Source organism: Arabidopsis lyrata, assembly GCF_000004255.2.
Source record: "Arabidopsis lyrata subsp. lyrata unplaced genomic scaffold ARALYscaffold_8, whole genome shotgun sequence".
NCBI classification, from domain to species: domain Eukaryota; kingdom Viridiplantae; phylum Streptophyta; class Magnoliopsida; order Brassicales; family Brassicaceae; genus Arabidopsis; species Arabidopsis lyrata.
The window spans coordinates 20255250-20266687 of NW_003302548.1; the positions used below are offsets into that span (position 1 = coordinate 20255250).

The following is an 11438-nucleotide window of genomic DNA, read 5'->3' on the forward strand; positions in this document are numbered from 1 at the left end:
ATCTATAAGGTTTACCAACCACTTTATCTATATTTGTTGAAAATAATACAACTAATAAATCTACGGATTTCTTTTTTTTTTTTGGTATGAAATAACTAATCTAAAGTCTAATGGGTATGTGTAGTTTTAAGATGTTTAAATAAAGTTCATATAGTTTAAAGATGGTATGATAAATTTAAGATGTGGTAAACTTTTACTATAGTTCTAAAACATCTTTCCAAAAAATAAGTATCCCAAATTCAATTCGTTGCTTTGGAGATAATATTTGAGGGATTAATTGGCCGAGAGGTCGATATTACATGGACTGGGCCTTCAGGCCCATGTATACCCGGATTAAATCTGGACTTGTTTACCAAAACCCCAAAACCTCAGATTTCTACACCGACCCGTTTCGTTACTAGTCTCGTCCTCTCTTTTATTTTAACCAATGCTTGCTTGAGATTCAATCGAAAACTGAAATTCGCACGCCTCCGCTGCTCGCCGTCGCCCACATCGGAATATTCCATTGGCACAACCGTGAAATCATCTCATCAGATCAAAAGTATGAAATAGTTGAGCTGAATTTCTCTTGTTTTTTCTTACGATTTGTTTTGTTATGAAGCCCTCAATTTATATATATCGCGTGGTATTTTTTTGTTTTTTATTTCTTTTGGTCTGTTTCTCCAGCGGGGTTTTAACTAGGATTGTGTGGATTAATGGGGAAGAAGGAGAGCGAGGTGTCTGCAATGGAGATCGACGATCCGAAGTCTGAAAGCTCTGATCAGATCCTTCCGAGGTTCTCGATCAATGGTTAGTTTTTATTTCTCAGGGAATGCAAATATACATAATTGCTTGTTTTGGTGTTTTTGAGACTAATCGGTGGTTAAAATTATAGACATGATTAAGTATCTGCATGTTTGGGAATTTTGCTTAGGGGAATCTCGAATTTGGCCATTGTTTGATTCCTTCAATCGTAGTTTTTATGAGGGGATTTCTGTGATTTTGTATTAATAATATATGTTTTCTAAAAGTTTTTAATCAATGCAAAATTGCATTTTGTGTTTCAGTTCTGCAGCTGATGAAATCTTCTCAGGCGCAACATGGTCTGCGTCATGGTGACTATGCTCGCTATCGGTATTAATAGCAAACCCTAAGCTCTTTGGCTTACTTGCCATTTTATTAAATTAAGGTCATTTTCTGTAATTTGTGTTATTTTGTTGTGTAGGAGGTATTGCTCAGCACGTTTGAGGAGGTTATACAAGTCCTTGAAATTCACTCATGGCCGTGGTAAATACACTCGACGAGCCATTCTTGAATCAACCGTCACTGATGTTAGGTATTTATCTTCTTGCTCCCATCCTTATTCCTTCCAAGCCAAAGATTTTGTTAGCTTAGTGTGATTTTGCGTTTTGCTGAGCATTATAGGAAGAATTTGAAGGCTCAGTTGTTACTTCCACTAGAAATTAGTAAGTTATTTTTTTTTGTCACCTGCTCATAATTGAGTTAATTTTATGTCTTTATTTGAAATAGGTTCCTTCATGTGGTTTTCTATATGGCGGAAAGAGCATGGAGCCATGCAATGGAAAAAAGACAGTTACCAGATGGGCCTAATGCACGGCAGCGGATATATTTGGTTGGTAGGCTAAGGAAGGCAGTTAAATGGGCTTCCCTTTTCTCAAGTTTGTGCTCTATTAAGACAGATTCCAGGACATCACTGGAAGCTGAGGTATTTCTGTGACCTCAGGTGTTGCAGTATTCATAAATTTACATACAACATATTCACTACTTTGAAAGAAAGAAGAGAATACCTCAGTTTTAGGCTTTTAGCTTAGTTGTTTCATGTACGTGTGTTTACTCTATAAACGCTTGACTTGAGTCGTCATATTTTATCTTACTGTTTTATAGGCATATGCATCCTATATGAAAGGAACTCTGTTGTTTGAGCAAGATCAAAATTGGGAAACTGGGTTGGCATGTTTCAAAAACGCCAGGTTCGTCTTTGTTCAATATCTTCATTTTGCAATTTAGTAGGGTTTCGTTTCTGAAAATTACCCCCTGTTGCAGAGCTGTTTATGAGGAACTTGGGAAATATGGAGATCTAGAAAACCAAGTTCTTTGCCGGGAACGGGTTGAGGAGCTTGAGCCTAGTATTCGATACTGCCTACACAAAATTGGCAAGTCAAACTTGCAGACATCTGAACTTCTTCAGATTGGTGAGATGGAAGGCCCTGCATTGGATCTTTTCAAAGCAAAAATAGAGGTATGTATAAATATTCACGATCAAAATATCATTTTTCTGTCAGCGTCCCCTCCAAAACAAGTGAATAACTGTAGATCTATGTTTCAATAATCCACATTCTGCTGAAAATTTTGGTCTGTTAGTTTTTCCATCTGTTGTTAGGAACTTAGAGTCTCGCTTTTGACCTGAGACCAACACACATGAAAACTTATTACATGTATAAGATCTTGGCTACTCTTGAATGTCTTGCAATGGTTTAGTGGTGAACTATTTCTCAGCTTCCTCACACATTTTGGTCTATAAATATGATTTATACACTCACTGTCACGTAGGCTGCTATGGAAGAGGCTAGATCTCAACAAGCTGCATCTCTTACAGAGTTTAATTGGCTTGGCTACAGATTTCCGGTTTCGAACCCAAAATCTCGGGTTTCTATTTTAAAAGGTTTGACTAACTTTTTCCTTACTCTTTTTAATTCCTTTATTATGCTGAAAAGTTTGGTTTACCTTTACAATGGGGTTACAGTTATACGTTACCTTATTAAGATAATTTATAGAGTGTCGAGCACCTCTCTGAGGCTCTTATTCTTTGTCCCTTATTCAGCCCAGGAACTTGAGAAGGAGCTACAGGGTCCGACAGCAGAATCTCTCCCTGTAGAGAAAAAGCTAACCATCTTTGATAAATTATTCACTGCATATCATGATGCCAGGAACACAATACGCAATGACTTGGTGAGTGAATTTACAAGCCATCTTCTAATTTATTGATTGGGTTCACCGAAAAGGTTGACCTTTTAAAAGATTTTTGAAAGTGTAGACAAGTTTTTTCATCCCAAAGAGTAAGAGCGTTAGTTTTTTTGTTGCGTTACTGTTTCTTTGATTGATTTTACTGAGGAGCATACTATTTTTAGGTAAGTGCAGGAAATGCTGAATCTGTTAAAGATGACCTAAATGGTTTGGACAAAGCTGTTGGAGCTGTGCTAGGACAAAGAACCATTGAGCGGAACCAGTTGTTGGTTAAAATAGCAAAGAGTAAACTGAACAGGAAACGTGATGATAAAAGTGAAAAGGTTACTAGGCCTGAAGAGCTTGTTCGATTGTATGACCTTCTATTACAGGTAACCAATGTTTACCTCTTTTTTTCTTCAGAAGCAGATTTTTTTTGTTAAACCAGTGGGAGACATCACCTGTGTTTCTTTTTCTCAGAATGTCGCTGATCTTTCTGATCTCATTAGCTCTGGAAGAGACAGAAAACCTGAAGAGATTGCCTTTGAAGAAGAGTGTCAGCGCAAAAGCTTGGCCTTCCGTGCTGAAAGGTTTAATGCTCTCACATTATTGTATTGAGTTGTGGACTTCCTTTACAATTCACATGATTTTTCGTCTGTGGTTAGAGTTATACTTAGCTATATGTAACATTAGTACAATTTATTCATTAAATTAGGCATCTGTTTCCTGGTCAGTCATCCTCTTCGCCTACATTTTGGTCTATATTATTACAATTTGTTCCATATACTCACGTGGTTCTTTCCATATATGTACTGATACATTCAATGTTTTCATTGCCCTTGACTGAGTTAGCTAATGATATATTCCCTAATCTCTTTCAGGTGCTTCTACTTGGCAAAGTCATATAGTCTAGCTGGAAAGAGGGCTGAAGCATTCGCCCTGTATTCTCGTGCTCGATCTCTTGCTGAAGATGCCCTGAACAAGTTTCAAAGCATAGCAAAGAAAGATGAGGTATCGAGCTCATCATTTATTGGTCACTTCATGCATGGCTTCCATAGTCATTGTGAACAGAAGTGTACTATGTTACCTCATGTTGACTGAATATCGTGAATATTCTTTTCACTGAACATATATGAATTTTGACTAAATTATTCTAATAATTCTCAGGGAACAATCCAGGAACTGAAGACACTGATTAAAGAATGCAGAGCTAATAGCTGCATAGAGCATGCGACCGGGATTATGGAGGAAGAGAGGGTTCCAGAGAATCTGTCGAATAGAATTTCAACTATATCAATAAACGATACAGCTGCGCAGGTACAATCTCACTATCTTGCCTTGTTTAATAGTGGCTGATGGTATAAACATTTAATTCTCACCTTATTTCTTATGCCTATTTTATTTCTTCGGCCATCTAAATACTCTTGGTGTCTGAAACTTGTTGATTAAAATGCCCGATATGAGTAGCCATGTAATTTCTGATCATATGCTTTATTCTGCACATCAGAGAGATTAAATTTCAACAAGCATCAGAAGTTTTCCATTGTGCGATCCGGATTTTGAGTTTTTGTGTAGTTTTCCAGTGTCTCATAACCAAATTGCACTCTAATGTTTTTTTTTTTTTGTTCCTCTTACATTGTATGTTAAACCAGGTGGAGGAGAAGTACCTGTTAGACAAACTGGATGTGTATGAATCTGCGGTTGGGGATTCAAACACGAAAACAGCACCAAAGATTGAACGGTTCCCACCGGCATTCCAATCAATACCGCGTAATCCGATTGTTCTAGACCTTGCCTACCATTGCATCGACTTCCCAGATATTGAAAACAGGATGAAGAAAAAAGGAGGAGGCTTCATGAGCCGTATTAGTCTCTGGGGGACAAAGTCCTAAAAACTTTAAACCGGCTTTCTCTCTAAGGTTAAAAAAGAATCTCGGATTCAATCTCCCCTTTTTTACCAGACTCTGAAACTTGTTGCTCTTTTTTAGCTTCTAAAACGAAATGCATAAGATTTCTGTTAATTTATTTTGTCGATTTTTTACAGAATCACAATTTAGACATTTTGTTCTTCCATTTTAGTGACACTTGAAATTTTGGAAATATAGACCAATTTTAATGGTCGTATACTAAATATGGGTTCTATATTTTTCTAATATATAATTTACAAGGTCACATACTTGAGGATTGTAGAAAAGATTGGAAGCACGGTCTAGAAAACCGGTCCATGTTATCGAATCAGAAAAGAATGTAACATTCGTAAACATTTTTTTTTTTTTTAACCTCTTTTCGTAAACATTTTCTATATCGATAAGGATGTATAGTTTCTTAATGCAAGAAATAGTTTTTAGTTTCTCACACGTTTAGGATGTTGGTCTACTTGTCCTAGTCTCGGAATTATCAATTTATTAAAAGTCAACTACTTTAGATTTCAGCTTCCTAATTAGTAAATGATAAATACTCTCTCTTATAAGTATTATTTGGAGTCATGCCTTTAATAACTTTAATAATGATTTCATCCCTCCCATACCCAATCAATCTATCAAATCTGACTGGCAATTTTCTAAATTGTTTGTAGTAAAAAAAATAATACTCCCGTAATTTGAAGTTTCGTGATCTTTTTAAGGTTGTGTTTGTTTATCATAATTAAGTAGTAGACATTTTATAGATATTTTTCTAAACTGTTGAATAAAAAGGACGATTATTCCCTCCATTACAAGAAGCAGAAAGTGGTGGGGTTAGCTTAATTTAAAATTTATAAGCTTTCCTTTAATTTTGTTTTTGTTTGGAACTTTGGATTGTTTTAATTATATATTAAAAATGACATGACAGGCATGGAAGGTTTCAAGGTTTTTGCACACGATGACCACCACAACGAGAATGGGAAAGAGAGTAGAGAAGAAAGTATAATTGGGTAATTGTCTCCATCGCACGATCTTTTCCTGAATTTCCGCCCATTTTCCCCACTCCACGATCTTTTCCTGAATTTCCGCCCATTTTCCCCACTCCTCAACCAACCCTAATCCCCAAATTAAGCTTTTTGATTTTCCAGAAAAAGACAACAAAACTATACGTTGGAAGAAGAAAAGAAACACCGTAATTAGCTCTGTCCGGTAATCGGCATTATTCCAAGTGGAAGACGACGAAGAAGAAAACGGTGGAGGAAGAGGAAGAGCATTGTTCTGGGTCTCTTGCTTTTCCCGCAGAAGATATGCATTTCGCTAAGCTCGATGATTCTCCCATGTTTCGCCAACAGGTTTTTTTTTAATTTGTTTCGATCGTCTCTGTTTCTCTAGCTTCTTCATCGTTTCCAATGCTCGTTATAATCTATTCTATGATGATCATCAAAGACATTTTCGAATTGGTTCTGTTAAAACAATGGCCCTGTCTAAATTCAGATACATTGTGGAGGAAACGTTAATCTTTTTTTTTTTCTTGGTATGAAATTTGCAATGTGCTTTGTGTCAAAATCTAGGAGTTGACTTGGATCAACAGTAATAACATCTATCTTTGACCTGTAACTGTAACTTGTTTGATATATTTTGTCTCTTGTATCTGCACCAAAGTATCAGTGATTGAAAACATTTTTGTTTGTGCAACAGATGCAATCTATGGAAGAGAGTGCGGAGTTGCTGCGATTGCGTTGCTTAAGGTTCTATAAAGGATGCAGAAAATACACGTAAGCCCCTCCCTTCATTGGTAACATCACGTCTCATTCACCAAATTCTATATTTTGATTGTTTCTTTGCGTTATTAGGGAGGGCCTTGGAGAAGGCTATGATGCAGATATTGGCTTTGTAAATGCACTTGAATCTTTCGGAGGCGGCCATAATGATCCTATTTGTGTTGCTTTTGGAGGTCTTTATATATCCCATCGTCTTTACTCTTCCTTCAAAATTTTACTAATCTGAATTCTCCGAGTCATTTTTATCTTTCTTGGAGTCATTTCTCAAGGAAATAAGTTATTTGCTCAGGTCCTGTAATGACAAAATTCACTATCGCTCTACGAGAAATCGGGACATACAAGGAAGTTCTTCGTTCCCAGGTATTACTGAAAACCATTGCCTATCTATTGGTATAACTAATTTCCTTAAATTTATCTCACTTATCTTGCGCTCAGTCGGGCTTTAGTATCGGTTGCCTGCTTCTTTTTGTTCTAAATTACTACGCCTTCTTTTCTGGGCTTGTTTTTATTATTTATTTGAGAAATTTTTAGCTCCATGTCCTTCAATGTTATCGCTGTATGTTGATATCATAAAAAATGAAGTGATGCATAGCTAAACTATGATGTCTTGTCAACACTTTTCAGGTAGAACACACGTTGAATGACCGGTTGCTTCAATTTGTGAATGGTGATGTCCATGAAGTTAAGGTATATTCACGAAATATTATAGCAAAATCACTCTGATAATCCTTTCAAATTCTTGCATGTTATGTTCAGCATTTTCTCTGATTTGCTTCGACTTATATCCACCTTTAATTTCTCTCACAGGAAGCTCGTAAACGGTTTGACAAAGCTACCATTACATATGATCAGGTGCGTTGATTGACTTCATAATATGTCAACTGATGGGTAAAATTATGGTTTCCCAGTTTCTTTGAAAAACTACATAATTATTTGTGCACCTAAATGGAACAGGCACGAGAGAAATATCTTTCATTAAGGAAGAGCACACGACTGGATGTGGCTGCCACAATTGAGGAGGTATGTAAAAATCTTATTACTTTTGTGAAGTCTTCGGTTACAACTAGTCACAGTTTTCTGCAAAAACTAACTTGGTAGAGAGACATTGCAGGACCTACATAGCGCAAGAACGACATTCGAGCAAGCACGGTTCCATCTGGTAACTGCTTTGTATTCAGATGCTACAAATATTTTACAGGGTATTCATTCATATAACCGTACATAATGATGCTTACTTCTTCCTGGCCAGGTTAGTGCACTCTCTAATGCGGAGGCTAAAAAGAGATTTGAGTTTTTGGAAGCAGTCAGCGGGACTATGGATGCTCATCTCCGTTTCTTCAAACAGGCAAGCTTTGTCTTGAAAACTAATTTCCGAGCAAGACCACAAATAAATAACTGTCCTTGGATCCAATCAGCTTGGGTTTTACAAGGAAACATATCACATAATGGGTTCTATTCCTGTTTTCTGATAAGAACCACTTGATTCGCTTTCTCACGAGTGATTCCTTCTTTCAGGGATATGAACTACTACATCAAATGGAGCCTTTTATTAATCAGGTCTGATACTCTTAGCAGCACTTTTTGCATTTACAGATATTTCTCTGTACCAGATCCTTTCTTATCCAAGTATAGTACAAGGTATATCTGTGTTTAATTGAAATTTTATGGCAGGTGTTAGCTTATGCACATCAGTCTAGAGAATGTGCAAACTATGAGATGGCATCACTTAATGAAAGGATGCAGGAATACCAAAGGCAAGTTGATCGTGAAACTAGAAACTCCAGTGGTTCTCCAACAGGGGATGGCATGAGACATAACTCAAGAAACTCACAGAAAGTCATCGAGGCCGTCATGCAATCTGCTGCAAAAGGAAAGGTAAGGAAAAATATCTTTTGTATTGAGGCTTACTCGTCAAACTGCTCTCACATCTTTATACTCTTTTGTTTTATAATTATCTGTTGATATAATTGTCCTTCAGGTTCAGACTATCAGACAAGGGTATCTGTCTAAACGTTCCTCAAACTTGAGAGGTGACTGGAAAAGAAGATTCTTTATCCTTGATAGCCGTGGGATGCTATACTATTACCGCAAGCCATGGAATTGGTCTTCAGTAAGTTGCAAAACCAAAAATAATTGTGTTTTTGATCCTTTCTTGAGAAAACATATAGATCAGATTGGTGATGTACTTTATCTTTACTGAATCTTTGAAGCTCTATGTATCAGGGAAATGGAAGTCGCTCTGTTGTTCATAGGAATATGACTTCAGAAAACAGTCCTGGGCTGCTAAGTCGGTGGTTGTCTTCTCATTATCATGCTGGTGTGCACGATGAAAAACCAGTTGCACGTCACACCGTCAATCTGCTGACCTCAACGATCAAAGTAGATGCAGATCAGACCGATCTAAGATTCTGCTTTCGAATAATTTCACCAACGAAAGTTTATACATTGCAGGTATGTTTCCAAGCGAAAGATCTTCATTTTCTTCTATGAAACTTACAGAAACTTCTATTAGGATTCAGGATCCTTTTTAAATTTGGTGTTCTCTTTCATCATCCCCGAGTGACCAGAACTATTTAAATCGTTATTGATGTAGGCAGAGAACGCACAGGATCAGATGGACTGGATCGAAAAAATAACTGGAGTAATTGCTTCTTTGTTGAGTTTCCAAACACCTGAAAGAGCAATCATGGTTAGATTTTATACGGTATTACTGCTGATTATTTCTTGTCTGACCCATCTTCGCGTTGACTAATATATCCTTTACCTTCAACTCGACCAGCGACTGTCTACTGTGGACGGAGGTGATACTTTCTCTGCAAGTGATTCTGGTTCTTTAGCAGATCCTTATGATATCGAACAGGCAGAAAGTGGAGAATCCACAGTGGAACATCCCATGACAGGAGGAAACCGTTCGAGGTTTTCAGGGTGCTTGCAGCAACATGATATGGTAAAGACTGAAAAGCCAATTGATGTCTTGACAAGAGTGTTGGGTAATGAGAGATGTGCAGACTGTGGTGCTCCTGAACCTGATTGGGCCTCTTTGAACCTCGGTGTCCTTATTTGTATTGAGTGTTCTGGTATCCATCGTAACCTTGGTGTTCATATTTCAAAGGTTTGCCATTAAAACTATACACATCCAGCAAAATTTCCACAAAGGGGAAAGCATGAACTATCATTTTCCCATAAATTAGCTCTATAAATTTTGGTATAAATTATCCAACCCTGTCGTGCAGGTCAGATCACTCACTCTTGATGTTAAAGTATGGGAACCATCGGTGTTGACATTATTCCAATCGTTAGGTAATGTATATGTAAACTCAGTGTGGGAGGAGTTGTTGAACTCGGAGAGTAGATCTTCCAGTGCTAGTAGATCTTCGGGGTAAGTGACTTGAGTACTTGTAATTGAGAGAAGAACGAAACTACTTCTTACATGTATTTACAGTCTTAAAATATTTCTATTTATCAGCACTCCCAAGTCAGATCGACCAAGAAAATTGCTTGTAAGGAAGCCTGGTTTCAATGATCCCATTTCTGTGAAAGAGTTGTTTATCCACGCAAAGGTATATGTCGCTCTATGAGTTACTAAGCAAAGCTTTTTAAGATCTCATGTGTACCCATTGCTAATATAATGGCTAACTGCAGTACTCAGAGAGGATTTTTGTCCGCAAAGCAATAGACAGTCAGCATTTTCAGGCAGTTTTCCAAGAGATATGGGAGAATGTACGTGCCAACGACAAGAAATCAGTTTACAGGCACATTGTCTGCTCTGAAGCAGATGTGAATGCTCTACGTGGACAAGCATCATACACTGTGTCTTTGCCCTTAGCAAAGATGATGCAAATGGAAGCGAAGGAGGAAACCCTTCAAGCGAAATTCAAGAGCATTGAAGAGGAGTTTCAAGAGAATCCAGAGGGATATTCTAACTCAAGAGGTGAGGGGGAAAGTATGGTCAGAGAGGAAACTTCAAACGACTGTTCTTTGCTTCACCTTGCTTGTCTTTCTGCGGATATCGGTATGGTGGAACTATTGCTTCAATATGGGGCAAAAATAAATGCAACAGATTCAAAAGGTCGGACTCCACTTCATCATTGTATCATCAGCAGGAGATATGCAATTGCAAGGTTGCTACTTATGAGGTAAACTCAATATACTTCCTCTTGAGGTTTCTTTGTACTGGTCTTATCTTATAAGGATTTGAATTATAAGTCTGATACAATAATTCAATAACAGGGGAGGAGATCCAAATGCTGTTGATAAAGACAATAACATACCAGTCAAATATGCTTCACAGACAGACCTCAATGATAGCGAACTGATTGCTTTATTAACAGACTCCAAAAGATGATAACACTGATGAAATCGAATTTGACCATTTCATTAGCTTATCACAATGAAAGCAGAATGGTATAGCACTAGAAGAGTGTTGCTCGACTGAACTCTTTTCGCCATTTTCCGCCTTTTAGTTCGTTTCATATTCTTTCTTTCTTTTTTCCCATATAATCAGCGACTTGTTCATGAAGAGCGTAGAGAAGACATGTAGATTTTTTTTATTTTTTTTTTTGCTTGTTAGGTTGATATACTTGTTTATACTCTCTGGTGTACATATGGTCTTTTTATGGGTTGTATGTTCTGTAAAATGAAAACCTTTGTTTGGTTTCACTATGAGATCCGTTTTTTGTTTGTTTTGTGTAATGAAAGAGACAAAGACACCAATTGTGTTCTTCTGTTTAGAGATTTATGTTTTCAGGCAGAATTTTTGGTTTTGCCCATTGAAGAACTTGCTTTAAATCACCAGCCAGCTTTTTATTCATCA

General features: G+C 37.2%; 2 protein-coding genes across 5 annotated transcripts; both read left to right on the plus strand.

Annotated features, from left to right (window-relative positions):
* Positions 1-365: 365 nt before the first annotated feature.
* Positions 366-5016, plus strand: LOC9302537 (signal recognition particle subunit SRP68). Its single transcript, XM_021016183.1, has 14 exons — positions 366-541; positions 667-789; positions 1047-1113; positions 1205-1315; positions 1510-1705; positions 1885-1970; positions 2044-2239; positions 2551-2662; positions 2822-2949; positions 3129-3335; positions 3424-3533; positions 3825-3954; positions 4111-4260; positions 4596-5016. Exons 2-14 carry the CDS (start codon positions 696-698, stop codon positions 4833-4835), a joined length of 1827 nt encoding a protein of 608 aa, XP_020871842.1. The 5' UTR covers positions 366-541; positions 667-695; the 3' UTR covers positions 4836-5016.
* Positions 5017-5772: 756 nt separating this feature from the next.
* LOC9300839 (ADP-ribosylation factor GTPase-activating protein AGD1) lies at positions 5773-11338 on the plus strand. Of its 4 annotated transcripts, none has more exons than XM_021016179.1 (20): positions 5773-5854; positions 5977-6196; positions 6543-6619; positions 6698-6798; positions 6915-6985; positions 7250-7312; positions 7433-7477; positions 7580-7645; positions 7737-7784; positions 7875-7970; positions 8141-8182; positions 8297-8500; positions 8604-8735; positions 8849-9076; positions 9219-9314; positions 9405-9737; positions 9859-10004; positions 10092-10185; positions 10268-10761; positions 10856-11338. In XM_021016179.1, exons 2-20 carry the CDS (start codon positions 6152-6154, stop codon positions 10968-10970), a joined length of 2496 nt encoding a protein of 831 aa, XP_020871838.1. In that variant the 5' UTR covers positions 5773-5854; positions 5977-6151; the 3' UTR covers positions 10971-11338. The 4 variants fall into 4 exon arrangements, with proteins under 4 accessions (XP_020871838.1, XP_020871841.1, XP_020871840.1 ...); XM_021016182.1 differs by having other exon boundaries at positions 5782-5854; positions 6045-6196; XM_021016181.1 differs by having other exon boundaries at positions 5784-5854; positions 6022-6196.
* The last annotated feature ends 100 nt before the right edge of the window (positions 11339-11438 follow it).

Excerpts from the sequence above, each read along its gene's own strand:
- LOC9302537 (XM_021016183.1), top strand. The coding sequence starts at position 696 with ATGGGGAAGAAGGAGAGCGAGGTGTCTGCAATGGAGATCGACGATCCG. Across the intron at positions 1,706-1,884 it reads GGACATCACTGGAAGCTGAG|GCATATGCATCCTATATGAA; the intron begins GTATTTCTGTGA and ends ACTGTTTTATAG. Across the intron at positions 4,261-4,595 it reads TAAACGATACAGCTGCGCAG|GTGGAGGAGAAGTACCTGTT; the intron begins GTACAATCTCAC and ends ATGTTAAACCAG.
- LOC9300839 (XM_021016179.1), top strand. The coding sequence starts at position 6,152 with ATGCATTTCGCTAAGCTCGATGATTCTCCCATGTTTCGCCAACAG. Across the intron at positions 7,478-7,579 it reads CTACCATTACATATGATCAG|GCACGAGAGAAATATCTTTC; the intron begins GTGCGTTGATTG and ends TAAATGGAACAG. Across the intron at positions 10,005-10,091 it reads AGTGCTAGTAGATCTTCGGG|CACTCCCAAGTCAGATCGAC; the intron begins GTAAGTGACTTG and ends TCTATTTATCAG.